This window comes from Strix uralensis, chromosome 3 (assembly GCF_047716275.1).
Source record: "Strix uralensis isolate ZFMK-TIS-50842 chromosome 3, bStrUra1, whole genome shotgun sequence".
In the NCBI taxonomy this organism is placed as follows: domain Eukaryota; kingdom Metazoa; phylum Chordata; class Aves; order Strigiformes; family Strigidae; genus Strix; species Strix uralensis.
In genome coordinates, this window is record NC_133974.1 from 123,537,727 (window position 1) to 123,564,848 (window position 27,122).

The 27,122-nt window shown below is 39.2% G+C and overlaps 1 protein-coding gene across 14 annotated transcripts in view; it reads left to right on the forward strand.

The window, feature by feature from the left end:
* Positions 1–26,423, forward strand: part of MAP4K3 (mitogen-activated protein kinase kinase kinase kinase 3) — an 82,162-nt gene extending 55,739 nt beyond the window's left edge. For 6 of the 14 annotated variants that reach the window (XM_074864193.1, XM_074864195.1, XM_074864196.1 and 3 more), the window contains 13 exons: positions 609–650; positions 3,673–3,757; positions 5,781–5,860; positions 8,533–8,593; positions 8,680–8,797; positions 11,404–11,462; positions 13,966–14,069; positions 14,842–15,013; positions 17,561–17,629; positions 17,742–17,834; positions 20,077–20,147; positions 22,806–22,861; positions 23,006–24,926. In XM_074864193.1, the coding sequence (XP_074720294.1) occupies positions 609–650; positions 3,673–3,757; positions 5,781–5,860; positions 8,533–8,593; positions 8,680–8,797; positions 11,404–11,462; positions 13,966–14,069; positions 14,842–15,013; positions 17,561–17,629; positions 17,742–17,834; positions 20,077–20,147; positions 22,806–22,861; positions 23,006–23,210 (1,215 nt within the window). In that variant the 3' untranslated portion in view covers positions 23,211–24,926. The other 8 variants (XM_074864200.1, XM_074864201.1, XM_074864194.1 and 5 more) reach the window with 7 other exon arrangements.
* Positions 26,424–27,122: the final 699 nt, after the last annotated feature.

Below are 27,122 nucleotides of genomic sequence, written 5' to 3' on the forward strand. Positions count from 1 at the left end.
TATTGCTGGATGTAGCATTCTTTCAGGCATCATTGTAATGTGAAAATGTTGCACAATAGGCTATGCAGATATTCAGTGAGGAGATATTAGGGAATCATAGTAGAGGTTTAAATGAAAGAAAATTATACTGGTAGTTTGTGGTGTGTCGTCACTAGAGACCCGTGGTTAGCAAACTCATACAGAATTATAGAAGTGTTGGTTGGAAGGGAGGTCTCTAACCTAACCTCATGCTTAAAAATGGGACTGTAGCCAAAGCTCAGCCGTGGCTTTCAGATCTACTACATGTGGCACTGGGCACAGCGGAGTGTCCAAGCAGATGCCTAGTGCCTTCTATTTAGTGTAGTGTGGAAATATACAACATTTATTGTCTTAGAAAATCTGTAGGAAGTGTTTTGTATCTATTTCTTATATAGATATAAGTATTGCCTTTTTATTTTCTCCTAATATATTTATTCGCAAATATTTGACAAGTGCTTTTAACAGTATTATAAAAAAAGTTTTTTAGACTTGTATTTTGGTTGTATGCTGTGGTGTGGAGAGAGAATATGTATGTTCATGCATATGTGTGCATGTAAGTGTAAACATACTTTTTAACTTTCATTTTCTAGAAACCAATTAGTAATGGCCTTCCTCCCACACCTAAAGTACACGTGAGTATTACTGAGCCATACAAATACATGTTGTAAGCAAGACATGTTTTCTTACTAAAACTGAGAGAGTACATTTTTTGAATGTTTGTACTATTTTTTAAAAAAATTACAAAACCCAGTATCTCTTAGAAATGTTAAGCCACAGGTATGGTATTTCAGAAATCGCCCTTGATTTTGTGCTCTTGAAGTAAATTTTGGAAGGTTTTTGTTTGCTTGCTTTGTTAAAAAGTGGATGAGAGTTCTGTGACTTTAGTCACAGAAGTTCTTTCAGCGTACTGAAGGTACTTACTGATCTGAGGAGCTGATACCTATCAGGAACTGCAGATAGCTCAAAGTTTTTATACTTTGCAGCTCTACATTTCAAAACTTCTGAAGATAGGATTTATAGATGCCTTATGCCTGGATGTAACTGTTACAGACATCTCTGTGCATAAAGCAAACTAGGATTTCATTGCAATATCTATGTGGACTTGTCAGTGTGCTTTTAGCCAGCACTGGGATTAGAGGAGCCAGTCTTTCCTTCTTGACAGTTTGTTACTGCCCTCACCACTCTCCTCCTCATGTGCTGGAGCATGCATTGTAGTTGTGCTGTGCACCAAATGGGGAATTCATCTGATTTTTAAACTAACCTTTTTGATACATTATTTCTAAGCCAGATCAGTTTCTCATCTTTAGATAAGAAAAGAGAATTGCTACAAGGATGTGTAAGTGCAGAATTGTTCCAGATCTCTGAATTCCTGTTATGTTTAGCATCATTTATTGAGGTGAATCCTGTTTCAATAAACTAAATATTAAACTAAATGCATGGCTAGGAGTGCGTAGTTTAAACTAGTGGATGACTGAAATTTGGAAGCACTCCAGGCACTCTTAGTTGCCTGTGACTCTAGAGATTTTGTTCAACTTTCTTAATAACCCAGTCTGGTAGCGTGTTTTTTCCCTGCTATTTTAGATGGCTTGCAGCACAGGGAGACCTGTTAGATCCTACCAGTGAGGGATCCTGCTTGCTGAAATTCGCCCAAGACTTAAATGCCTCTATGGCAGTGGTCAGATCAAACAGCCTTGCTTCAACCTTCTATTTCATGTTTATGGGTTTTTTTCCCCAGTAGCAACTCAGTTTAGTGATTTATCTGATTCTCAGCTGTATTCTTGAGATTTGTTTGGTATTTAGAGATGATACCCTCAAGCTCCATTTACCCTTCCAAGGTATTTGCAGCAGCATCTTGGCTCTGCAGGCTTCCTGGAGATCAGGGCTGAGAATGGCCAGAGGAGAGTGATCAGTCTCTTCTGATTTCCATCTCCTCCTTTCTTACCCAACATCACTAGAGAGCTCAACTAGGTCTTAGCAGTGAGCACAGCTTCCCTCCTCAGTGCAGCATCTCTCTTCAGTGCTTGGAAAGGGTCAAGGAAGTTGCATAGCTGGTTACACAGCAGCAGCAGAAACACCAGTATTCTAGGAGATCAGTGCTTCAAGTGTCATCTGGTGTGTTTTCTATTGAGTGTCTTTCAGTGCCCTGCGCACTTGGGAAGAGGCTTCCATAAAACCACCCCAAAAATCCCTTTATTGTTTTTCTTTATATCATCCCTCCTTCAGACTCCTTGCTGCCAAGGAATTTGACAACACTGAAGTTGTCGGTACCTTGAGGTCGCTCTGTATCAGTATCTTCTTATGTTCCTGCCTCACATATATCTTCTATTGCTTCTGTTCTTATGCCTACAGAAGGATCATCTCATTGTCTAGCAAGCAGCCAGCTCCCTGCCTTGGTACTCACGCTTCTGCAGCGGTGCTAGCAGTGCTGAAGTCCTTCCCCTTGTCTTTGTCCAATGGGGTCTTAATTGTTTTGCTGATTACCTTAATGAATATGATTCTTCCTTCACATAAGTATATATGGACAAACTCAGACTTCATTATAGTGATGTGAAGGGTCTAATTTCTGCTGCTTTTCATTTTAAAGGGTTAATGATGAAGTTCTTATTAAACTAAACTATGTTTAGAAGTTACTGAAATGTGTGCAGACTTTCTTATTTGGCATCAGGTTAACAAAAAAAGTTTGTCTAAATGTTAAGACAGGAGCTATTTGGTTAATTCAGTTTATAGATCGATAATAATTCACAAAGTATTAATATAAAGTGAAAATATAGCCATTCTGTAGCTTTGTGTAAATGTGATACCTGCTTATATTCAGGATGGCAACCCTTACCTATGACTGGTTCTTATGTTTGACCATAATCTGATAAATGGTAACATTTCACTTTACTAATTGTTGTTTACTATTGTGTCATTCCTTTTCATCTACAATACTGTCGATCAGCTCTGTTCCTTAACAAAGTAGGATGGGTAATTGTTATGTTGATGTTTGAGGGCAAAGGAGGAAGCCGTGGCTTTTGCTTTTCTGTCATCTTGAAGCAGATTTACAAAGTATTCTTATAAATGCCTACAAATGTTTGCGCTTCACTAGCAGGAAAATAGATTAATTATATTATACTATGTAAGACAATAGTCAAACTGAGTTTATTACGGTTATGCTGAACAGGGAGTGGGATCTTCTACCAGGTGTTTTCCTTTGGAAAGCAATCAATTTTGAAAATAAATTAATGCAAAACAACTAATAGAGAATCTGAGACTAAGATTTTGATAGTTGCATGACCTAGAGTTTTATTTTAAATGTGTAAAATACAGCAAGAGTAAAGTTTCTCTGCTGAGACTTTTCTAAAGTCAGAAGATTCAGGAACCTTTTTCAGGTTTGTCATCTTTGTAGTAAGTTTGTGCTCAGACTGTTAATTTAAGAGCTAATTCCAAAATGCTAGTTCTGGTATGTTTGTTCAGAATGGTCTTATGCATAAAGGAAAAATCATTTAAAAAAAAAAAATCCCTTTGTCAACTTGTCTGGATAAGGTTATTTTCCACATGGCAAATGAAACTACTCTTAAAATTTTCTTACTATTTTAAGTAAAAATAATTCTATTAGAAATGTCACGTTTTAATTTTCCATATGTATATTTTTAATTGTTTTTACTTCTACAGATGGGTGCTTGCTTTTCAAAGGTTTTCAATGGCTGTCCATTAAAAATCCATTGTGCAACATCATGGATAAATCCAGATACAAGAGGTAGTATATTATGTGTATTTTACCCATTTTGTACTCTCCTCAGTTTTCAAGAGTACTTAAATGACCAAGACTATTCCTTTTAAAATAAGCATATTATAAAATAGGCTTATTCACAGAATCATCTAGGTTGGAAAAGACCTTGAAGATCATCTAGTCCAACCATTAACCTAACACAGAATGTTCCCAACTACACCATATCCCTAAGTGCTATGTCAACTCTACTCTTAAACACCTCCAGGGATGGGGACTCCACCACCTCCCTGGGCAGCCCATTCCAACGCCTAACAACCCGTTCTGTAAAGAAATGCTTCCTAATATCTACTCTAAACCTTCCCTGACACAACTTGAGGCCATTCCCTCTTGTCCTATCACTTATTACTTGGTTAAAGAGACTCATCCCCAGCTCTCTGCAACCTCCTTTCAGGTAGTTGTAGAGGGCGATGAGGTCTCCCCTCAGCCTCCTCTTCTCCAGACTAAACAACCCCAGTTCCCTCAGCCGCTCCTCGTACGACATGTGCTCCAGACTCTCCACCAGCTTTGTTGCCCTTCTCTGGACACGCTTGAGTAATTCAATGTCCTTTTCGTAGTGAGGGGCCCAAAACTGAACCCAGTAATCTAGGTGTGGCCTCACCAGTGCCGAGTACAGGGGTAAGATCACTTCCCTGTCCCTGCTGGCCACGCTATTTCTGATACAAGCCAGGATGCCATTGGCCTTCTTGGCCACCTGGGCACACTGCTGGCTCATGTTCAGCCGGCTGTCAATCAACCCCCCCAGGTCCCTCTCTGACTGGCAGCTCTCCAGCCACTCCTCCCCAAGCCTGTGGCGCTGCTGGGGGTTGTTGTGACTGAAGTGCAGCACCCGGCATTTGGCCTTATTGAAACTCCTACAGTTGGCCTCAGCCCATCGCTCCAGCCTGTCCAGGTCTCTCTGCAGAGCCTCCCTACCCTCGAGCAGCTCAACACTCCCACCCAACTTGGTGTCATCTGCAAACTTACTGAGGGTGCACTCGATCCCCTCGTCTAGATCATCAATAAAGATGTTAAACTTCATATAAGCAGAAGTTCTTTAATTATGCCACTGCTGTCTGAAGTTGAATGTTGTTTTTTAAATTATGTTAAGATATATGGGGCACAGTTTTCAGCTTTGATTAAAAATAATAAATTATGTATCAAAGGTAAAAAAACCATATTTTTTCGGTTTTGATTCAAGACTCTTCTCAACATTTCAGTCCAAAAGATGCCAACCCTAATCTATTTTTTTTAAAATCTGACTTCTGGGGGTCCTAGTTGAGATCGATGTCTTTATCGTTCAGTTGATTATTTTTTTTTTTCTGCCCCAAAATCTTTCTGGTCCTACAGGTTTCTGCAATTCTCTTTATTTTTGCATACATTTTAGTGTTTTATTATATAGTCTGATGAAAATGATAATTGCTAACATTGTACTTGCATTGCCTGCAATTTCACCTTTTGATTTAAGGCATGCTACTGAGCCAGTAAGCAAGAAAATACTTAAGTTTTTTAGAAACTGAAATGACAGAAGTCAGTCTTGCAGTTGACATCTCAATATGAGATTTCTGTTGTGTACACATGCCTAAATGTTTAAGAAGTGAGACACCCCCAGAGTACCGAGAAAACATTCCAGTCAGTACTGTTGTTGAAGTACTCCGAAAGAAGGCTATGAACATGTCATATACGGAAATGTCCAAGTAGGATAATCTATACATGACGAAATTATTCACATGTATTCTTACTAATGGTTGTATCCCTGCTGAGTTTTATTCCCATTATTAGTCACAAAAGAATAAGACTGATCTTTCCTAATGTCTTAAAATGGCTCCACTCACAAATTTAAGGTTCCTTAGCAAGATTAATTTTCCATGCTTTTAAACACCATAACTATTACGGGTTGGTTTGTTTCAATATGTATAATTGTTTTAAGTCTTTTTTTGGTAAAGAGCTGTATACTGTTGTTATAAAACACATCTTCCTTAGATCAGGATTTCTAGATACTTTGTGTTTGCAGATCAGTACTTGATATTTGGTGCAGAAGAAGGTATTTACACACTGAACCTCAATGAACTTCATGAAACATCAATGGAGCAGGTATATTTCTGTTTTGATAATTTGGAAAAAAAAAAATCTTTGTCCCTTTCAGCCACTCAGATTAATGTTGTATAATCCTTGTAAAAATTGTCTTTACTACAGTTACATAGGCACTAGCTGTGTATTACCTAGAATTACCGTAAATGTTTATGACTGCGGATAGCTTTCAGTCATATTTAGGTTTTTTGTAGGCTGAAACATGTTGTAAGTAGGAGATATGCATATATCAATGTGTTGAACTTCATCATAGTGCATTGTTCTGCAGTTAAATGATTTGTTAAATAGTGTGGAGTTTCCCTGATACATTTTGGATGAAAGTTTCTGTTTTCTTTAAAGCTTTGTTACAAGATAGAATATTCTGCAACAAACATTGTGTTTCACCTACAGGGAAGCAAGGAGATTCTTTGTACACTATATTTCATTCTTTTGGTCTTAAAAGCAGCTTTGCTGATGAGACTCAGCTTACTTAATCCCAGTTAAAATTGTTTTTGCAGGATCTTATAAATAGTAAATTTTTTGAGGGGGTACTGGGGAGGGGGAAATGCCAATTGCAGGCGTTTCTGTATGGTGTCTTCTCCAGCTCTTTTGTTAATCTCTAAGAGGCTTGTTTCCTTTCCTGCCTTCTCCCTAACTTAGGGAGCTATGCATCTGCCATCAAGGTGGAGGAATTTGCAAGGACAGCCTTCGCACAGTAAGCTGGAGGCACTGGTGTTTGTTCATCTTCTAGGGTCCAGACATAGCTATGTCTGTTGTGTTGAGAAGAAGACCTAGCTAGCTTGCACTGAGCTCCATGTAACTCGTAATCATACTGGTGCTTGAGTTAGCTAGTTTAAACTTAGCTCAGGTACCTCTCAGCTGCTACACTGCAGTTGTAAAACCTACCCTGAGAAATATCACTAATACAATTCTTGTAGGCCAGGTAGACCAAGGAAGGTTTTGTTTGGCTTTTCTTCTGTGGTTTTGTTCCTGTTTTTTTAAATTGGTGAGGAGAATAGGTGTAACAAAACTCACGTTCTCATACCTGTCCTTGCTTTCTCTAAGCACAGTTCTGTAGTGCATTGCCTAGTGAGACGAGACTCACTCTAGTGCATTGCCACTTAGAGATGAGAAGAGATGCTTGTAAAAACAGCCAGTCATGTGTGGAACAGAAGGCATGAGTGACAGGTCAATCAACCTGCAGATCTGAAGTATTGCTGTTCTTCTCTAATCCTCAGATCCAAGCCTACTAAGTCACAATATACTTATGCAGCTTCAGAAGATCAAATTTGCTCATCAAATTTGGATATAGCCAGGCTGTTGGATATTACCGTTGGTTTTTCTTACAGTGTGTTTAGGTTATGAGAAGATTTCAGGAATAGAAGCACACCCTCTGTGCTAACCATTCATTACAGCATTATTTATTATATCAGGCAATAGGGCTTTAATAGCATTTTCAAATTCTGTGTTTCACTTCATTGTTGACTTTCTAGGTCTGATACAATTCAGTGTAAAAGCAGAAGTAGTATCCTTGGTTATTTTTCACTACGTTCCACTTCACTAATAGACAAAGCAGAAATAACATACGTTTCCAGGAGTTAGCACACCTTCAAGATTAATCACTTGCTCTTTGGCAGAAAAATTTTTCAACTAATTTACAGATGTCTTCAGATATTTCTAATAAAGCAGCAGTGAGGAGTGGGGTTTTTGGGATTTTTGGTGGGTTTTTTTTATTTGGGGTGTTTTGGGGTTTTTTTTTAAGAGCAAGAGAAATGTCCTCCTGCGTGGTCTGTCTACCCCAATAGTCTGTTTCCTAAAGTGGCAGTAGGAAATGTCCATGAGCTTGGCCACTGTCTACTATCCCTTCTCCTCAGATTCCAGTACAGTCATTAAATCAGGGATGTTGGAGGATCCTTGCCTATTTGCTTTTTGTGTCCATTTATGGGCCTGTTGGGCACGAGTATGTCTAATCCCTAGTTTACGCTGTTGATACTTTCCACCTCCATGACCTGTGTGGCAACAAGCTCCAGAAGTCATGTGAGAGGGGAAAAAAATTACCATGTTTGTTATAATCTTTTTTTTTAAAGATGTTTTGTTGGTTTCAGCCCCATCTTTCTAGTAATTGTGGGATGTGACAACTAGCCATTTTGCCTTGAGCATTTGTTGCATTCCTTGATCACTTAAGTGAAATGTGTAATCATACGCAGAGGAAGAGTCCCTTCAACTGCCCCAGTTTTAATTGTTTCAAGAGATTTGGACTATCACAGGCCTTAGAATGGCTATGTTTTGTTGACCATTCTTTGTTTACTAAAGTTAATGTTGTTAAGCTTTTCTCCCTTGACAGAGAAAGTTTGGTGGCTTTTAAATTTTTTTTTAAAAGTATTGATTGACCTTTATAATGATGTCTTGTGGGCTAATTATAGTATACTTGAAGACCCAAATATAAAATGTGCTAATTGTCTAAATGTTAATGTGTATGTTAAATATAGTGTGTGTGCCTAAGATTTACTCTGAATTAACTCTGGAATCCAGGTAAACATTACTAGGCTTAAGCTAATTTCTGCTACAAAAAGCAAGTCAATATTAGTTTTGTCCTGTTGTCTATGCAGATATTAATTGATCAACTTAATGTGCTCACATTTTGTGTATATCAGATTGAATGCTTTTCTTTCTTTGTTTTTCCTTCCCTTTATCAGCTCTTTCCTCGAAGGTGTACGTGGTTATATGTCATGAACAATTGCTTGTTATCAATATCTGGTAAGTTACTGCGCTATCTTTGAGTGGTAGTGCTGGTAAACGTTTGGTTTCATATTTGAAGGGTGGTTTTGTTTTCTGATTTCCAGGTAAAGCTTCTCAGCTTTATTCCCATAATCTACCAGGACTCTTTGATTATGCAAGACAAATGCAAAAGCTACCAGTTGCTATTCCAGCACATAAACTCCCTGACCGAATACTTCCCAGGTAAATACATGACATCAGATATATCAGAACATCTTAATTCTGAGAGTTCAGGATATGTGAAACTCTGGGAATACCAACTAATGTGGAGCTCTGTTCACAAATTACCATGAATAACTCATCTGGGCATTAATCAGAGGGTAGACCCCTAAATTTACATGAATCAAGATGTGAATATACTCTTATTAGAGAAATGGGGTTTGGTACATCTTCCCTTCTTGTCATGAAACATCTTTCTGGGCATAGCTCTTTTTGGGTATGGTAAATCCTGGTTGTACTTGATACTAAACAAAATCTAGGGTCAGTATTGTACCTGTGATATTTCAGGCAAGTAGAAATTGCGATCTTACATTAGTTACTCTGGGCACTATCTTTCCATTCTATTAAAAAAGTGGGAATGTGTAATCTCTTACCGAAGAGGAAATGGGCTCGTGTTATTTTGAAAGCAGAGAAGAACAGAACGGGAGTACAGATTTGACATTCATTATTGGCTAGTCATTTTTTGCAGGCCAGTGTAGAAGGTACTTTTGTCCCCAGATGCCTACAGCACATTGTGCATGCGGTCCCTCAAACTTTATGTACTAACAAGAACATATAAAATTCCAGAGATTGGGTACAGTGCTGGCTGCCAAACAAGCCTTGGGAGCCTTTTCAAATCCAAGAGGAGGTGGTAGTAATGCTAACCTAGTTTGCAGAGAAACCTTTGATTCTTAAAGTGCATAGGAAATCACTGGTTCTTCTCATATAACAGGCTTTCTGTTAGGAAATTGTATTATAGAAGATCTGATTCTCTGCTACCTTTGGTTCTATTAACAGCCTATTAACATTTAATTCTGGTATTCAGGAAAGGCTTCTTGTTCAGCCATCTGTGAACATAATGGTGCAACACTTGTCTGAAAATTGTATTCTTCCTAGAAGCTAAATTCTAATTACCTAAGAGATAATTTGTGTTTGAATTATTGTCTTCTGTGTGCCTCCACCACCGTTCTGCTCCTCTCTCTTCCAAATTAACTTGGCCTGAGATTCTGGCTTGAGGAGTGCATCAGCGGTGGACTAATAACCATAACTGTCATAAGGATCATGTGAGGAAAACCTTCAGACTACATTCAGCATGGAATGAAACCTCACCTAAGTTGCAGAAGGCTCAGAAAATTTCTTGTCTGGTCATGTCACTTCCCAAGAAAAATGCAGCACAACCTGAATGTGCAAGTGCCAAGCCAGTTATTCAAAGGCAGAAGAGATTCATTTATATAATCCATTTTGCTGTTTTATCCCTTCTTGTAAGGCATAAGGGTAGTAACATTTAGCCAGGCAGAAGTAGTACATTTGAAGTATGTAGAAGAGCATAATTTTTTGTCCTGCCAGATCACAAACTATTCTTCACCAAGTTCCTGGATAGCATGATGATGAGCGCTACATGAAAAATGTAGATATGTTAAAAGCAGTTTTTGGTAGAGAAAATGCAAAGCAAAATAGAATTCAGTTATTTGTGAGGTTTGTATATTCATCTGTGAAATGGTCTAAGCTCAATTTATGATACTTGGTAGGCAGACACTCAGTGCCAGAAAATACATCTGTGATAAGTCTCCTTTCCAGCTTCTTTCCCTTGAGTGTCCTTGAGCAGTTACTTTCAAACCTTCCATGACTACTTCCAACCAAAATTTGTGACCAATACTCAGTTTTCATGCTGCTCAGTCCTGCTGCATTATCAGTCACTTCTGACAGCTTCATTTGAAATGCTATGGAAGTATTTTCCCAATTCATAGCTTTGACTGCAGTGTCTATCTGTCTATTGCTCCACTTATTCTCATCTATTCTACAGTACCAAACTATTTTTTATTGTCAAGGCTACTGTAGCCAATATCCATATTGTCTGTCATTTTATAGTCTGTGTAGAAACACTGATTCCCACTATCATCACAACATTTTCCCTGGCTTATCTGATAAATTTTCAAGTAATTGTTTTCATGATTTCTCAGGGAGTGTCCCCTGCACATCAGAAAAGATCTTGCAAAGCTGCCTTGCAGTCCTCCTTCAGACCTCCTCTTGAAAAGCATGCTGTGCTGCCTGTGAAAAGTTTTGCAAAATTTAAGGTGTTGGTTTTGCAAGGACTGGACCAGCAAGCTATCCAGTACAGCATCTTTTCCTACACCGCTTGGGTCCATGTGTCCTGTCTTTGAACTATAATGTCCTTGGGACAAGAGCGGCCTTCATGTTGTCTGTAGTATCCAACACAAGATGCAATAAGTTACAGCATTACAAAGAAGAATGATCATGGGAGTACCAATAGACTATCCAGGCATGTGTAGAAATACATATAATAGCAAGACATAGTGGTAAATGATGCTTGCAGGTACTGAGGCACCTATTCTTCTCCATTCCTGACTTTTAACTGCATTCATAATGCTGTATAACTGAGCAGCATCTCGGTGCTAACAGAGGAGTCACCATGTATGTTCTAGGCATATCGTTTTGAGAAGAAATACACAAATAAATACAGTTTTAGGTTTTTGGGCGGGCAAATATAATTTTCCCACCACCAACTCTCTAAAAAACAAATTCATTCAATTCTTTTAGTTGATCAATAATTCTGTATTTATATCTTGTAGGAAGTTTGCAGTGTCTACAAAAATTCCTGACACTAAATGGTGTCAGAAGTGTTGTGTTGGTAAGTAAAGATCTGAAGACTAAATGCCAAGAAACAGTACAAATGGTGACAGTATTAAGATTACTGAGTCAGGTTTAAGAGGTAAAGGGAGAAGAGACTTGTCATTATTATGAAACTATGCATCTGCAGACAGTGAGCTTGTTTAGGTTAGTCCTTGCATTTAAGCAGTGAAAACTTTCCCATTTCGCTCTTTATTTATTTGTGTCTTTAGACAATTCTCAAGAAATGCAGAGAAGGAGAATGCATGTCAAATTTCAACCAGCCCTCAGGAAGAACCTAATCTCCATGGATGGAGTGACTTAAGTTACCATCAGGTTTAAGTAGCCTGATTTCCTAGCACAAGTTCCAGTTACCAATATTGGATGATAAAAAGCGAGGAAGATCTTCAGTTCTTTGAGGACTGTGTTGTCTCTGAAGCCTTTATAGTGTGTTCAGAGTGCCAGCTATTGAAGTGTCAAAGCTGCACTGTGTTGAGACATGTTTTAAAAGGGGGATGGGGCAGATAGATTCAAACAAACAACTGAACGGAAAAACACAAAACAAAGCAGGAAACAGACCTATGGATGATCTCTTAGGGTCAGGCTCTTGTCCCTGGAAATGTTTCACCTGGTGTTCCATAATCAAATGTACAGTGTGACGAGTTGTATTATACAGATTTTTCAGAGACTCAGTGGTAAGGGAGCATCTGTCATTTATCCTCCCACAATTCTCCTCGGTATTGCTAAAGCATCTGATGTTTGTTATCACTTCTTTGTCCAGCTCACCCGTTAAAACTTGGCTTTTTCTGGGATACAAATTCTCTAGGGTGTGGTAGGGTGTTAACAGTATGTACTGTGTATGTCCAGGCCTTGCCCTAATTGAGGCATCTAGTCAAGCTGTGAGTGTTAATGGCTGCTGAAGTGAACACCTGAAGGGGAGGATTGACAGAGATCAGAGTAGGGACAAAGGCTGGCTTTCTGATGTGAAAATTAATTTGGAAGTTTGTATGTTTTCAGGTCCGTATGAAATGAGAAACCTGGTCATGTGCTCCTCTGTAATCTTACAGTTTCTGTACTAACAGGCACAGAATTTAACAAGTGGGACTTGGCATATATTAGGGGTAGTCTGCTGTCCTGGCATTCAGAGATAGCTAGCCTAATAAGCCTGGAGTCCTTCTTGCATGATAGGTGTAAGTGATAATTTGTGATGGCAACAAGGGTGGCTGCAAAAGGCAGGTCCAAGGGGAGAAATTATAGATTCCCCTCTCCTGCCTTACTTACTATGTGCAGCCTGAGCCTCCATTCCTGCTGGCAGTGTAAGTATCCCTTTGGCCTGGGGGAAGCAGCAGTGCCACAGGAGGCAGAAAAAGACCAGGGCTTCTGGTCTTGTTTCTCCACCTTACGAGTGTTGCTAGTTGCATGTTTTGTGGTTTCTGCTGCTGAGTTCAGCCTTAACAAAGGTCATGCCAAGTTATGTGCTGCAGTTTGTAGTCTCTTTGATTGATGATGAGTGAGAACTTGGATTAATGAAATTAAGCTTTGATGTTTAATGTGCCAAGCAGTTGCTAGTGGATTTCCTTGGCAGTAATGCATGAGCATATTTCACTTAGTACTGGATTGTAGAAGCTCGTTATCTGAACTGTTTTGTTAATTGCCGGATGGCCCACAGTCACTTTACTGCACTTCAAAATCTGGTCTTTAGTTGTAATTGTACAAAGTAGCACTTGTTCCTCTTAATGGATATGCTGGCAGTGCTTAAGGAGTAAAATTTTGTCGATACTGTAGAATTAAAGTTGTGAAATTTCAGGTATCACAGTGCCCAGTTTTGCAACTTTATTGTTCTCTTCCCATTTTTAATTGAGTTCTGACAAACAATGGGAAAAGCAGTTGAGTGGAAATAGATGATGTCACTTTAAAAAAACCTGGATTTCCTGCTGATCTAGAAGTGTTCAGCAGAAATATAGAGCTCCCGGATTTCAGACTTGCTGTGACAGTGCTTGGAAGGCGGCTGAACAGTTCCCATGTGACAGGGATTGTTGGGTAACTGCTGGATAACTGTGTCATAGAAAAAGCCATTCTTTAACAGCTTCCCATGATGATTTGGAGATAGCTTAGGCAAACCAACATGGTGGAGTAAGATACTTCAAGTGTGTGTGGCCAACTATTTTTTTTTTTAAAGACTATCTAAAATAGTAAATCCCACCTACCAGTCTAAAGAAACAACAATAAACTTTGAGTTGGAGAGGTACCACAGTGCTCTTGTGGGAGTCATGTTTATTATGGCTTATTTGGCATCAGCTACTAGTTGTTCATGCCTGGTGGAAGGGCAGCCCCTGCTCCAGCATGCTCACTGTCGCCATTTTCATAGTGTGGATGTTGACTTTTCAGCAGCTTCCTTATATAAAAATTAGAGTGGTGGTGGTGGATGTTTTCCAAAAGTGTATGGACTGTTACTTAGTTGGAAATTGTTTGTAATTTGTATTTGCTTAATACACTAATGTACTCTACCTCTCCTTTTTTGGCAGTGAGGAATCCCTACACAGGCCACAAGTACCTTTGTGGAGCGCTACAGTCCAGCATTGTTTTGTTAGAATGGGTTGAACCAATGCAAAAATTTATGTTAATCAAGGTAATATTACAATAAGCTGAAATACTTTTGTGTTCAGTTCTATTTATCTCGTAGTGACTTGTTGAGAGTAAGTATTAGCCATTTCTTGAGTCATTAGACTTTTCTCTTGGTTTCTGTTAAATTACACTGAAAATAGCTATTTAAATATGTACTAACTAACTCAAAATACTTATAGGAATGTTCTTGGTTTTGTGGTGCACTTCAGTTAAACAACAAAGCCCCTCTCTCTGTGAACATGTTGCCTTTTAGTTTCACAGTAAAAAAATGGCTGACAGAGACATTGCAGAGTGGAGTGCTAACATCAGTTAACAGGGGGCTTGCTCCCATACCAGAGAGAAGGTGGCCACTTATTCGATGCTTTGTGACACTGGAGATGCCCAGAAATGCTTGTTATCTCCCTATCTGACACCACCTGAAGAGATGGAGCTAGGGTGGACTTGTGTTTGTAGAGAGGCAGCTGCTGTAACTTCATTGGCCTGGGAAACAAGGCTTAGAGACTCCATACCGGTATAGCACTCTTGTCACCTGTAAGCAGATGCACAGGACACAGGTGATGAAAGACATGCTGTCTTATTTTAACTGAATCGGCATGAAGACTCTCTAAAGCTTCTTAACTCAGGCTTTTTGTATCTATCAATTACTGTTACCCGAAGAAGTAAACATAATGTTACAAAATGTATGGCATAAAATTTGCCATACAGTTTAAATAGCTAATAGCAATTCAGACTAAACTTGTTTCCCTTCTAATATCTATTTTGATTTCTTAATCTAGCACATAGATTTTCCTGTACCTTGTCCGCTGAGATTGTTTGAAATGCTGGTAGTCCCCGAGCAGGAATTCCCGTTAGTTTGTGTCGGTGTCAGTAGAGGAAGAGACTTCAACCAGGTGGTGAAGTTTGAGACTGTCAACCCAAATTCTACCTCTTCGTGGTTTACAGAAACAGGTTTGTGTGCTGTTGTAATTGCATTCAGAAGTGTTTCTTGCTCTTGTATTATAGCTGAAGCACTAGAAAGGTGGTTTTATCTGCGGAAACTAATGGTTAAATCATTAAGGCTAAGTGATCATTCTAAGTTCTCCATTTAAAGGGGTATCTGGTTGTTTGGATGTTTCTACTTGTTGAATTCATTTGATTTCTTGATATTTTTGAGTATAGCAGAGGGTGCACTTGTGGTTTCTTGCATTTTCATAAATCAGACTGTACTTGACTGTTATCCACTGTGCTGTTCTGTGCTCTACCCTGGTACCATGACTTCTGTTTTCTTTAATAGATTTTAATAGAATCCGTTCTGAGTAATTTTTTTCAGCATCTCTGTAGATGTGGTTTGGCTCTCCTGCAATAAGCCAGTGTGTTTAGAAATGGTGTTATCAGCCTTCTGCTGAAAGAGAGCATATTTCTGTTCTTCCAATGTTTATGGAAAGTGAAATGGATTAGGTCCGCTGGTAGCAGGAAACCAAGTACCTGTCCATCACTTTTATGGTGCTATGAATAAGGAGGCCACTATCTGAGCAACAGTAGAAGTTCTCTTTTAAGAAGGAAACGTGCTAAGAATTACTATTTTAGAGTTGCAGGGTTCCCCATTAAACCTAGATACAGTGGTGAGGTGACCCCAGTCATAGCTTGCAGGTTTAGAAGCAGTAAATAGCTTTGTTATTACCAGGCATAGAGCCCCTTTTGATCCATGAGGAATTATACATGGCCGTGTGCTGGCATGTACATGTGTATGAGTCCAGCCAATTGTATACCATGGAATTCACTGAGAACAACAGTTTCCACTAGAAAGGTGCCTGCTGACTTCCTTGCTGCTGAAAAGTGCAGCAGATTTTGACATAGTTTAAAGCATAGTTACAAAAAGCAAAATGATCAGTGGATGGCCAATTAAAGTGCATTTTATTTGCAAACTCTTATATATATTTCTGTAACTGTGTGACTTCAGTAGAGTCCATAAAATAACATGCTGAAGAGAAATTTTTTGACCCATAATGTCTTGTTGTCATTCTTCTCACAGTATTGTCAGCATCAGTGTGTAAATACAAGAATAGTAATTCCTTCCCGGTTCCTTTTTTATTAATGTGGAAAACTTAACATTGCATTGTGCCTTCCAAAATTACTTCTTTAGCTTCCTTGAATCATTTGTGTGTTATGTGTATGTTGTTATTTTCTCCTATTTGTTTGACTCTAAACCCTCCTGTTGTATTGGTTTATTCCTGTCCCCTGCTGGCAGAAGAGCAATAATGCAATGAAACAGATTTTTCAGTGGTTTTTAAATGAGGAAAGTGTACTATATGGTCACAAATAGCTTCCATCAAATAGTAGTTTTCATTGTTTGACATTTGACATTTTTTTGTAAATGTCTGATAAAAACGTTTTAAAAAAATTAGCTGGCAGAGACTTACTGCAGGGGTTTTTTCCCCTTGCTATCCTTCTCCTGTTAACTCCAGCCAGTGCAGTGCATGTTTCCACATTGCATAATGTGGTTGCACAGATGTATATCCTCTAGTCCTTCTGTTGCATGCTTTCATCATGGCTGTATCCACCTTTGGTTAAGATCATGCATTAGAAATTGATTAAGATCATAAATATATACCTTCCAAGACAAACTGCAAAAAAGAGTTGGAGGGACCATCTCAAGGACCACACTTCTGTCATCATCCTTGAGTTTTTTTGCTTCTCAACAGAATCACGGATTTTATTATTTAACTGAAAGCTGCTTTCATATTTTAGGTAACACGCTCTAATTTCTCATCTCTAACAGATGTAACGAGTGTCTCTTTTCTGTATGAAAGAATGCCTACAGAATCACTGGCAGTAATGCTGAATTAGTATGAGCTGCTTTTTTGTGTAGTTTTAGCAAACAAATGGTGCAAAACTACACTTCTCTTTTGATTTGACATGTCCACTAATCACTTGTGGGTCAGATCCCCCTGTTTGCTGTGATGGAGACTGCTGCAGCTGTAACCCAGAAGAGAGTAAGGTAACCCCTTTTTTTTTTTTAAGAGTTTGGAGAAGAAAATAATTCCCTATTTTTGGAAAATCTGAGAATGGAGAGTCTGCAAATAGCAGCAAGAATTAAATACTGATATGAAAGTTCCTACCAAGATTTAGAAATAAAGGCAGAAGAAAAATGCAATGAAACAGCATTCAGGTTTAGTGTGGACAGTGTCATATATCGGCCTTTTTATGCAACAGCAATATTAAATGACACCAAGAGAGAATAAAGGGAGAACAATGTACATGTGAGTTTGCTTTTGTGACATGGCTCAGAAAAGGCTGGATTAAGTCCATACTTTAATATTACAGTTTCAGTTTTCCTGTCACAGCCAACATGTTGGATAAGTGGACATGCCTCTCTAAGAGAAGAGAAATGTCACTGGTGATTATTTTAAGTAGATAAAAACACACTAACCCATTAAATTGTTTCAATCTCTAGAACTTCCATTTCAAATTTCATGCTAATTTATGTTATGAACTAACACTGTCATTTTTTTATAGACACTACAGAGACAAGTGTTGTACATGTAACACAGCTGGAGAGAGATACCATTTTGGTGTGTTTGGATTGTAAGTTTTAGTATCAACTAAATATATATGTATGCATGTACTGCATACTGTCTGCCTTCAAATTAGATAATATATTGAAGATTCTTTATGACATATCCTGTTTATTGTCTAGGTTGTATAAAAATAGTGAATCTCCAAGGCAGGTTAAAATCCAGCCGCAAACTGTCATCGGAGCTCACATTTGACTTTCAGATTGAATCAATAGGTAAGTTGCATTTCATCATTAATATTGAATATCTGGATAGACTAGATAGCTGGGCAATTGCCAACCGTATGGAATTTAACAAGAGCAAATGCTGGATTCTGCACCTGGCACAAGGTAATCCTGGTTATACGTATAAATTGGGGGATGAGAGGCTGGAGAGCAGCCCTGCAGAAAGAGATCTGGGGGTTTGGGTTGATGGCAAGCTGAAGATGAGTCAACAGTGTGCCCTGGCAGCCCAAAGGGCCAACCGTGTCCTGTGGTGCATCACGAACAGCACAGCTAGGCAGATGAGGAGGGTGATTGCCCCACTCTACACTGCACTGTACTGTGTACAGTTTTGGACAGCTCAATATAAGAAGGACATCATACTACTAGAGCATGTCCAGAGGATGGCGACCCAGGTGGTGAATGGTCTCAAGGGCAAGACTTACAAGGAACAGCTGAGGTCACTTGATTTGTTCAGCTTGGAGAAGAGAAGGCTGAGGTGTGACCTTATCGCAGTCTACAGCTTTCTCAAGGTGGGCAACAGAGGGGGAGGTGCTGATCTCCTCTCTCTGGTGACCAGCAATAGGACATGTGGAAATGGTGTGAAGCTGTGTCAGGGGAAGTTCAGATTAGACATTAGGAAAAGGTTCTTCACTCAGAAGGTGGTCAGTCACTGGAACAGGCTCCCCACAGAAGTGGTCACAGCACCAAGCCTGTCAGAGTTCAAGGAGCGTCTGGACAAAGCTCTTAGTCATTTGCTTTAGTTTTAGGTGGTGCTGTGAGGAGCAGGGAGTTGGACTCTGATTCTCATGGGTCCCTTCCAACTAGAGATATTCTATGATTAACTTGTTTACTGTTACAGAACAGAATTTGAGATGCTAACTGTCAGGTCTTTACATTTGGAACACTCACACATTTCACTTTGTGGGAGAAGGCTCAGGAAAGGTTCAGCACACTTCCCTAGGAGCAACTGCAATAGAGGAATAACCCTGGAGTCTCCCCTGATTAGGCCAGTGTCTTGAGAATATAATGGAAACCTTCAGCCTCTAAAGGAGTACCTTAACACAACCTACATAAACTCTGTGAATCACTCATGGCTAATTCATTCTGCATGTGTGTTCACGCAGTCTGTTTTTATAAAGCAGCTCAGAGACTAAATTATATGATATGTTACACTTTACATAAACTTTGTTTTTTTGTGAAGAATCTGAATGAATTAGATTTGTGAAACAGAAAGACAGAACACGTTTATTTTGACAGTGCTCTAGTGGTTACATACCTGAATTGCATCGCATGCTTTTGAAAGAGGGATGAGGAACGATGTGTACCCGGATGGAGGGTAGCACCAGAAGAGGAGGAACAGTGGGAACAAAAATAATAAGTTGGAGGGAATTTGCTTCTGAGGAGAAGCTTTAAAGTTTCACACACTTCAAACATAATGTCCCACAGAGGAGAGGACAAAAAACCATTGTCATGGAAAACATTACTTTTATGGCTTCTGTTGGTTAGGAGTATGTGTACTTGAAGCTGCTCACTGTGGGACCTCTGCATGTACTGTAGTTCTCTCTGCTCATCACAAACGAGCTACCAGTGTCCTGTTATGGCCTGATAGTGTCTCCAGAGAGCTCTGCTTTCTTTCCTGCATACCTGCCCAGAGACAGGATGCTGGATGCAGGTGGGACAGATTCGTTCTGGGGACCTACATACTTGCCCTCTCTTTGGGGAAGGCTATAGACCCATTTCCTTTCACAGGGTTCAAATACAGACTTCTCACCACATTTGTGGCAAGGGGAAGGACTGGGAGGTAGAGGGCTCTGTGAAACTTTGCATTGCTATTGCAGAACTGTATTAGCCAATAGTTGCTGTGAAAGTGAAAAATGTCACTGCAAGTATCCCTGTAACTTTTCTGCTAAAATTCAATATATATTTTCTGCTATTGTTAGAATGAGGTGGGGTTTCCCATTCAAAGGAAAGAACATGTTTAGGACTAGACAGAAGGACAGTTTTGGAACTTTTTCTGGTTGGGTGGGAATATTTTTAAACCCCGCTCATTAAACAAACAAATAAATATATAAATGCACCTACTTTTGAGGCAGGTTCAGCAGTTCCTGTGAGACGTTTTGCAGTCTGTGTAGGTGAACGTGATACAATAAAACATACATGTACAAATTTCAAAATTGCAGTCCTATGCGTTTGGCCTTAAAAGCATGAGTTGACATTATGCTCCAAAACTGATTACAGTGTTCTTTGTTACCAGTCTGTCTACAGGACAGCGTGTTAGCATTCTGGAAACACGGCATGCAAGGAAGGAGTTTTAGATCAAATGAGGTGAGTATTGCATTTTGCTTCAGATTCTGGCTTCTAATATAAGGCAAGTAGAGCATAAATGCATAATGCTGTGGTCTGAAAAAGAGTAAAAAATTTCAGTAACTTCCTAGCTTAGACCTGGAAGCTCAAGTCTCATTCAAAGCATGTTTCATAAGCCCCTGTCAAGTCTAACATACAAAGCAGAAAGCGACAAGAGACCAGGCTATGATGCCATAAGAAATATCCAAGCTTAATTCTTGATAACATTAATCTTCACCTTAAATTGCTTTGAAGACCAGTGAGAGTCCTTTAGCTTCTTGCATGTGGATACCAACATCTGGGCTTTGCCAGTGATTGCACGCTCCACTGCTGAGCTTTAGATTTTTGTTGAATGAGTTGCCCTTTTTTGTTTAATTTCTTCCATGATCCCTTGACTTACGAATACTTCGAAGGTTTTAGTGCCCAGCTTTCATAAGAAGTGTTTTCCATTCTCTGGAGAAAAATGTCAGATTGACCTAAAGATTTTTTTCTAAAATTTCTGTGTAGTCTGTTTTTTCAGCCAGTTCGATGTGATTTTTAGACATAGTTAAACCATTATAAGTACCTTCCCAACTCCTTTTTTTTTTCTTGCTGCAAACCTTGTGCATCTATGTGTTAGTGGAAATGCCTTGCTTTGTGGGATTTTAATGAGTCTTTTAATTTGGTTATTAAAGAACGTTTACAAACTTCACCGGTTGTTTCATCAGTGTCACATTGGCTGAGAAATTGAGCTCATTATGACTAATTGTATTTTAAGGTACACATACAGTCACACCATGACAAGCTTAGATATACTCCACATCATTACACAACTACATCTGCTTGCACAAAGCCACAGTTGACCTAATCTGTGCTGACAGTCTTCCCTCTTTGTGGGAAGTTGGACCAAAGGCTAGAGTCAGACTACGTCTTATTTCAAAGTCTGCAAATGGTTCTTGTGGAATTTGCGTATGTTTGATCCTGAGGCATGATTGTCCTTCTCCCAAGAACTCATAATGGTGAACTGCAGCACCTTGATGTTTAGCACAGGAGGAGATGACACAGCTAGGCACTTCTCCAACTCCAGACTCCTGCTAGCAGCATTCTGCAAGGCTGGGTGGATTACTCCGCTCAGTAGCTCTTATCCGGTTGTTGGAGGACATGCCCCAGAGTGCTGCAGCGCAAGTGGATGCTTTATATTGTTTATGTAAAGCATAAGGAACACTGTCTTCTTGCTTTGTTACTGTCAAGCCAAAGCCAGCACCTAAATGAAGAACAGAAGGCAGAACTGAGCTGTTGTCAGAAAGCAACCCACTCAAAACTTTTTCCCTGTAGAACATCTATAGGGTAAGCTCTCAGACCTTTTTAAATCTCTTCTCTACTGGCTGTCCTACTAGCCGTAGCAGTTAAGAGAAAAAATAAACTCATTTTCATCTGTAATGAATCTGAAAAACCTGCATTACCAGGCATTTTTCTTGACTGTATTTTTTTCTTTTTTTCTTGACCCTATTCATTACTTTGGGGGAATTTTATACTATGTAGTATGTAGGAAGTGGTTACATGGGACAAAAACCTGGCCAACCTAACTTTGCAGCACATTTGTCTTTGAAGATATTATTAGTTCAGATTCCCTAATCTAATAATAGTTCGCCTAACTGGGGATGATTTGAGCTGCTTCCAAAGTTATTTCTTTCCACAACCATGACCTTCCACGGTGGTTTGATTGAGTGAGAAGAATGAAACAGGGAACTGTGTGAATTCTGAGACAAGACGCTCAAAATTTGGGCCAAGATTGTACAGACTCAGCCCCACAACAAGCAGGAAGTAATTTTCTTAACAGAATGGGGAACTTCGTTTTTGTGAATTAAAATTCTCTTGCGAGTTCTCTGTGCCAGAAGTGAATTCACTAAGTCAGCTCACACTACAAGGATCTGGGAAGGAAAGAAGAATCTATTCTTTCCTCAAGAATGTGAAATGTGGCTTTGTAGAAAAGGAGCTTTGTAAACAGTGCTGCCTGTTCACAGTGTGACTTTGGAGTACGCGGTGAGCTTTGTTTGACTTTATTGATTAATATATTTTCTTTGGTGCTTTGGTATTCATGTGATCATAAAGATGGATCATACAAGTACAATTCACTCACAGTAAACAAAGGTTTATTGCACTAGTCTGAAATGTCAAAATACTATGTTTGCTTTTCACAATGGGCATAAGTACCACAAATTAGATTATGTCTCTCTTAAGGTTTTCAGAATGTGAACTTAACTGCATCATTACTATGATTCAGAATTTCAACAAAATGCATTTTATATGTAATTTACCTGACCCATTTTGGATATGTAGAGTGAGACAAATTGCAACCTACAGCTACCTATTTCAGTCATGGTTGTAAAAATAATTGCACCGGTAGCTCGGATGCTGTGCAATGCTGAGCCTTGCTGTTGTGCTTGCAGTTTCTACCAGAGGAATTCACATAGTGCGGCAGGATTTATGGAAAACTGTTAGATCTCATTTAAAAGTGACAGTTGCATTAATTTCTGTAGTGAATTTAAATCAGCAGTAAATTGGTAACATCATAGTCAATTCTTTTCTCTAGGTTGGTTTTAAACACAAAAACACTTGTGTACTTAACCTTTAAACACTTGTCTTATTTTTATTGTCTAGATCACACAAGAAATTTCTGATAATACGAGGATATTCAGGCTTCTGGGATCTGACAGGTATGAAAAGAAGTGAACATGTCATGATAAAATAGAAGAATAATGTGTGTTCATCCCGCCTTGTAAAAGTTCTTTTTGCTTGTTTCTTGTGATTCCTTTTTTAGCCATCTTACTTATTCCTTTATGTACATGTTTGCCTTTCAGCCCTTCAAGTTTACTTCTCCTTCTTCAAAAAAAGCCCCCCAAAAAGTCTTCTAAAAGTGTTTGTGGGCTTCCAGAAGCACTCAGGCATGCTAGCAAGCTTGTATTTGGCTGCAGTCACAATCTCCAGGAATGTATTCCTTTTTGTGCTGTAATTGTTATGATTAATTTGGTGAAAGCTTTACTTTCAGATGCTCTGCTGCAGTAGCTTACCAAGATCTACTTTTTGAGACAAATATAAAAAAATATTAAAAATGTAAATACCTCACTTTCACCCCCAGAAATGAACTCTACCAGTTGTCCTCCCATCGTGACAGCTCAGGTCTTGTAAGAGCTCTTAATAATTATTATTGTAGCTGTTCTTTGGCATCTGCTTTACAGGACACTACCACCATGTCTGTCTGACCCATCAGATACCAACTTGCCAAGTCAGTAACTGCTATTTTAGGAGTGTCACTGACTTCCTCAACTTTCTCTACCCTGCTGTCAAACTTTGTACTTCTGTAACAGCCACAAAAACAGCCAATGTTTAGTCTTCTGGGGAGTGCATTCTGACATGATGGTTTCACCAGTAATGTATTCATATGAGGTGCAAAGATAGGCTTTCATTTTTGAGAATTGTCTCCGTCTTACGCCATTCACAGTAAACTCACTTTCTTGTGGCATCTTAGAACTACCAAAAAGGCTTCACATCAACCAGAGGTTTTCCCCATAATCTGCTTCTCCAAGCTTGATGCTTCTCCAAGCCTTGTAATTACCCATAACATCAACAGCAGTGAATGGTGCTGTGGATTTATCAGCTAGCTACCAGCAATTTTTGCCACTTGGGGGTTGAGGATTCTGCCTTACGTGCAATCCCTGACAGCTTTTTGGTGATGGGTAGTTGTAAGTAATACTCATCTCTGACCCAAGGGTTTTACTCTCTGTTCCAGTGATGTGTGCATTGAGCTCAGCTTTATTATCTCATTTCTCTTAGTTGTTGAGAGGCAGCACAGCTTAATTTAAAAACAAGTCTGACTTCACAATGGAGCATGACATTGCAAATGGAAAAATAATGGAAAAATAATGGAAAATTAATGGAAAATTAATTCAATCATGAACATCCTGGTCCATTTAGCAGCTTTTGCAGTTCTTGCCTGATTAAAAAATGTCAAATCATTTGTGAAACAGAATTGTGACTGCTAATTTCTCTCCTTTGAAGAGAAAGGTCTGATCTAGGACATTCCTTATGGTCTTTGCAGTTGTAGTGTAAGTCCAGCTAACCCAGTCTTCTGTCTCCAATGCTGGACAAAAGTGGGTGGCAAGAAAAGAGTAAGAGAGAGGATTCTGCACATAGCGATCTTTTCCTTGAGGACTCTCTCAACCTGCAAGTCTTTGTCTCTGGGACTTCAAGAGCTAGAGGAAGTTTCTGTGGATTTAGGTTACCTGGGCTCAGGGAAAGACTAGAAATGCTCACAGAAGAGTCAGCTTTGGTCATCTGTCATGACCAATGGCAGAGGGCAGACTTAACAACTTCCAGCCTGGTTAGCTTTGCAAAGCTTCTGGGGAAGCACAAGCCCGGGCAGTAGAAGAGTGATGGACACTCTTCAGAAGCCCCCACTGAAAGGACAAGAGGCAACAGGCATACGCTGCAGCAAGGGAAATTCCAGCTTGATAAAAGAGGGTAAAACATCATGGTGAGGGTGACTGAACACTGCAGTAGGAGCCCAGAGAGGCTGTGGGAGATCCTTGGACACCTTGCCTGTACAACACCCTGAGCTAGCTTTGAGGTTGGCCTTGCTTTGAGCAGCTTTTGGACTAGAGGCATCCAGGGAAGGAGAAGTGACCACTCATCAGATGGATCCTGGGAAAGAATATTTACAGTTATATCCAGGGATGTGTTTTAAATGAAGGCTTACTTGACATTGTGGCTTTTTTATTTTCATTTTAGGGTCGTGGTGCTGGAGAGTAGGCCGACGGATAACCCAACAGCCAACAGCAATTTATATATCCTGGCAGGGCATGAGAACAGTTACTGAGATCAGCATATGGCAGGCAGCTAGCTCACCATGACAAGAGAATGCTCCTGCTGCAGCAGTATTTATGGCTAAAATTGCACAAAAGCTGCAGTAACCCCACTTCAGTTACTTTATAATTTATTGTGGCATGAGAGGAAGACAACAGTTGTTTGTGGTATGGACACATAAGCATTATGATACCACAGAAGTGCTTCATTTACTGTTATGTAATCTTTGTACATACGCAGTATTTTTCAGTGAAACTTGCTGAAGACCTACACTGACTTTCTGTAGATAGCGGTCCTCCTGTTAAGTACAAGTGTCTTACCTGTACAGATGTAAAAGTCACTGAGGATGCAAAAATTAAATCGGGGTACTATTTTAAGGACTTCTCATGTGTTTATTATAAAGTGGGATGCTAGCAACAAATATAGTACATTTAACAACACTATTGTATTTTATTATATGTAATTTACTAATACAAATAAATCTTAACTTTTAGAAATTGTAACCAAGGCTGTAATCAGATTACAATCTTGTTTTAATTTTGATGCAACACACTGGTGTTCATGTTTGCACAACGTATTGAGATGTGATGTATTTAGTCACAAAGGTAAGCTGTGACTTTGTGGAATATGACTTGGGCTTCAAAGTTCCTTTAGTTTATTTGGGTAGTTTTCTTTGTGAAACAAACCAGTTAAACACCTGTATTTTTATATTTAATTAAAACTCTCCTTACGATTACTTCTCTGTGCTTGAAAACAATGCCTTCTGGATGGGTGTCAGTCCCAGACTAGTGGTACCTGGCTGTAACACTCCAATAGGTGTTTGAATTATAATTGTACACAATGATAAAAATTAGTATTACTGTTTGTCTTACTAAGTAATTTCATATCATAATGAAAAGTAGCAACATTCCACATTGTGGAAATGGCTCAAAGATGTTGCCATTTTGACTTTTTTTTGGCCTTACAACCATTTTCATACTTTTCTTGATTTATGATGTTAACACATGGCCAAAATAATTTAGTTACTACCTCATTCAAACAATATAATGGTTACTACGCATCACAGGAACTCAGTTTTGATCAGAAGTATTTTTGATTGCTATTTTCCAATGGAGTATGTAAATGCCAAGTTTTAGCAGAATGCAAACATTTGACTCCTTTTTTTGTATATGTTCTTTATATTTTACTGTGATAATATATACTAAAACCAAACTAAACGTGATTTATGACCTGCATTATTGTTGTGATTGGTTATGCTTTGAAATATGTTCCCTAATGTATATAATGTAAAATAAACTTTTTTTAACATGGTGTTGTAAAATTAGATTATCACCTGCACTAATTTACCACGTAAGACTAAAATGGAACATACTGAGTTTTGAATTCTGCTATTAAATGTTTGTGCCAAACACAGAAGCTGGGCATTTGTGAGTGTATGAATGGTCAGACTGCTGGAGCTCAACTCAATTTAGGCCATAGCACTTCAGGGTAGGCATTAATACCCTTTTGACATATAGGCAGTGGGTACATGTATTTGAGAGAAGTCTTTCCAAATTCCAGCTTGTTTAATTTCTTCCTTCCATTGCTAAACCTGCAATTGCCATGAACTGAAAAAGCACTGAAAGCCAGCAGAGGAAGGCTATCACCTGGTGCTGGTGGTTCCGGGTGGAGGGAGAGCTTGGGCCCAGGCTGTACTGTGGCCTTGCTAAATGTTTGAACCAACTGAACACAGTGCCTGCGATCTCACATTACTCAATGCTGCTTTGAAGGAAAGAGATGCTATAGACCATTCACTGGTATTTAGGAGTCCTGGCACTTTCATCTCCAAATGGAATCTGCTGGAGAGCAGAGCAGTGATGCAGTTTTACACTGTGTGTTGCACATACTTGGGAGCAGCTGAAGCTGAACAGACTGATTTTTCCATCATAAGGCAGCAACTGCAACAGCTCCATAGTCTCTCTGATGCTGTGATGGTGTCCCTGAATGCATACCATTCCTGACAGGTGTCTGCACAACCAGCCCTTGAGATGAATGGAGTATCAACACTCTCTCTAAGCAATCTCTGTGGGTACTTTGCTCTCCTCCCTTAGCTGGTTCTAAACCTTGCTTCCAGTG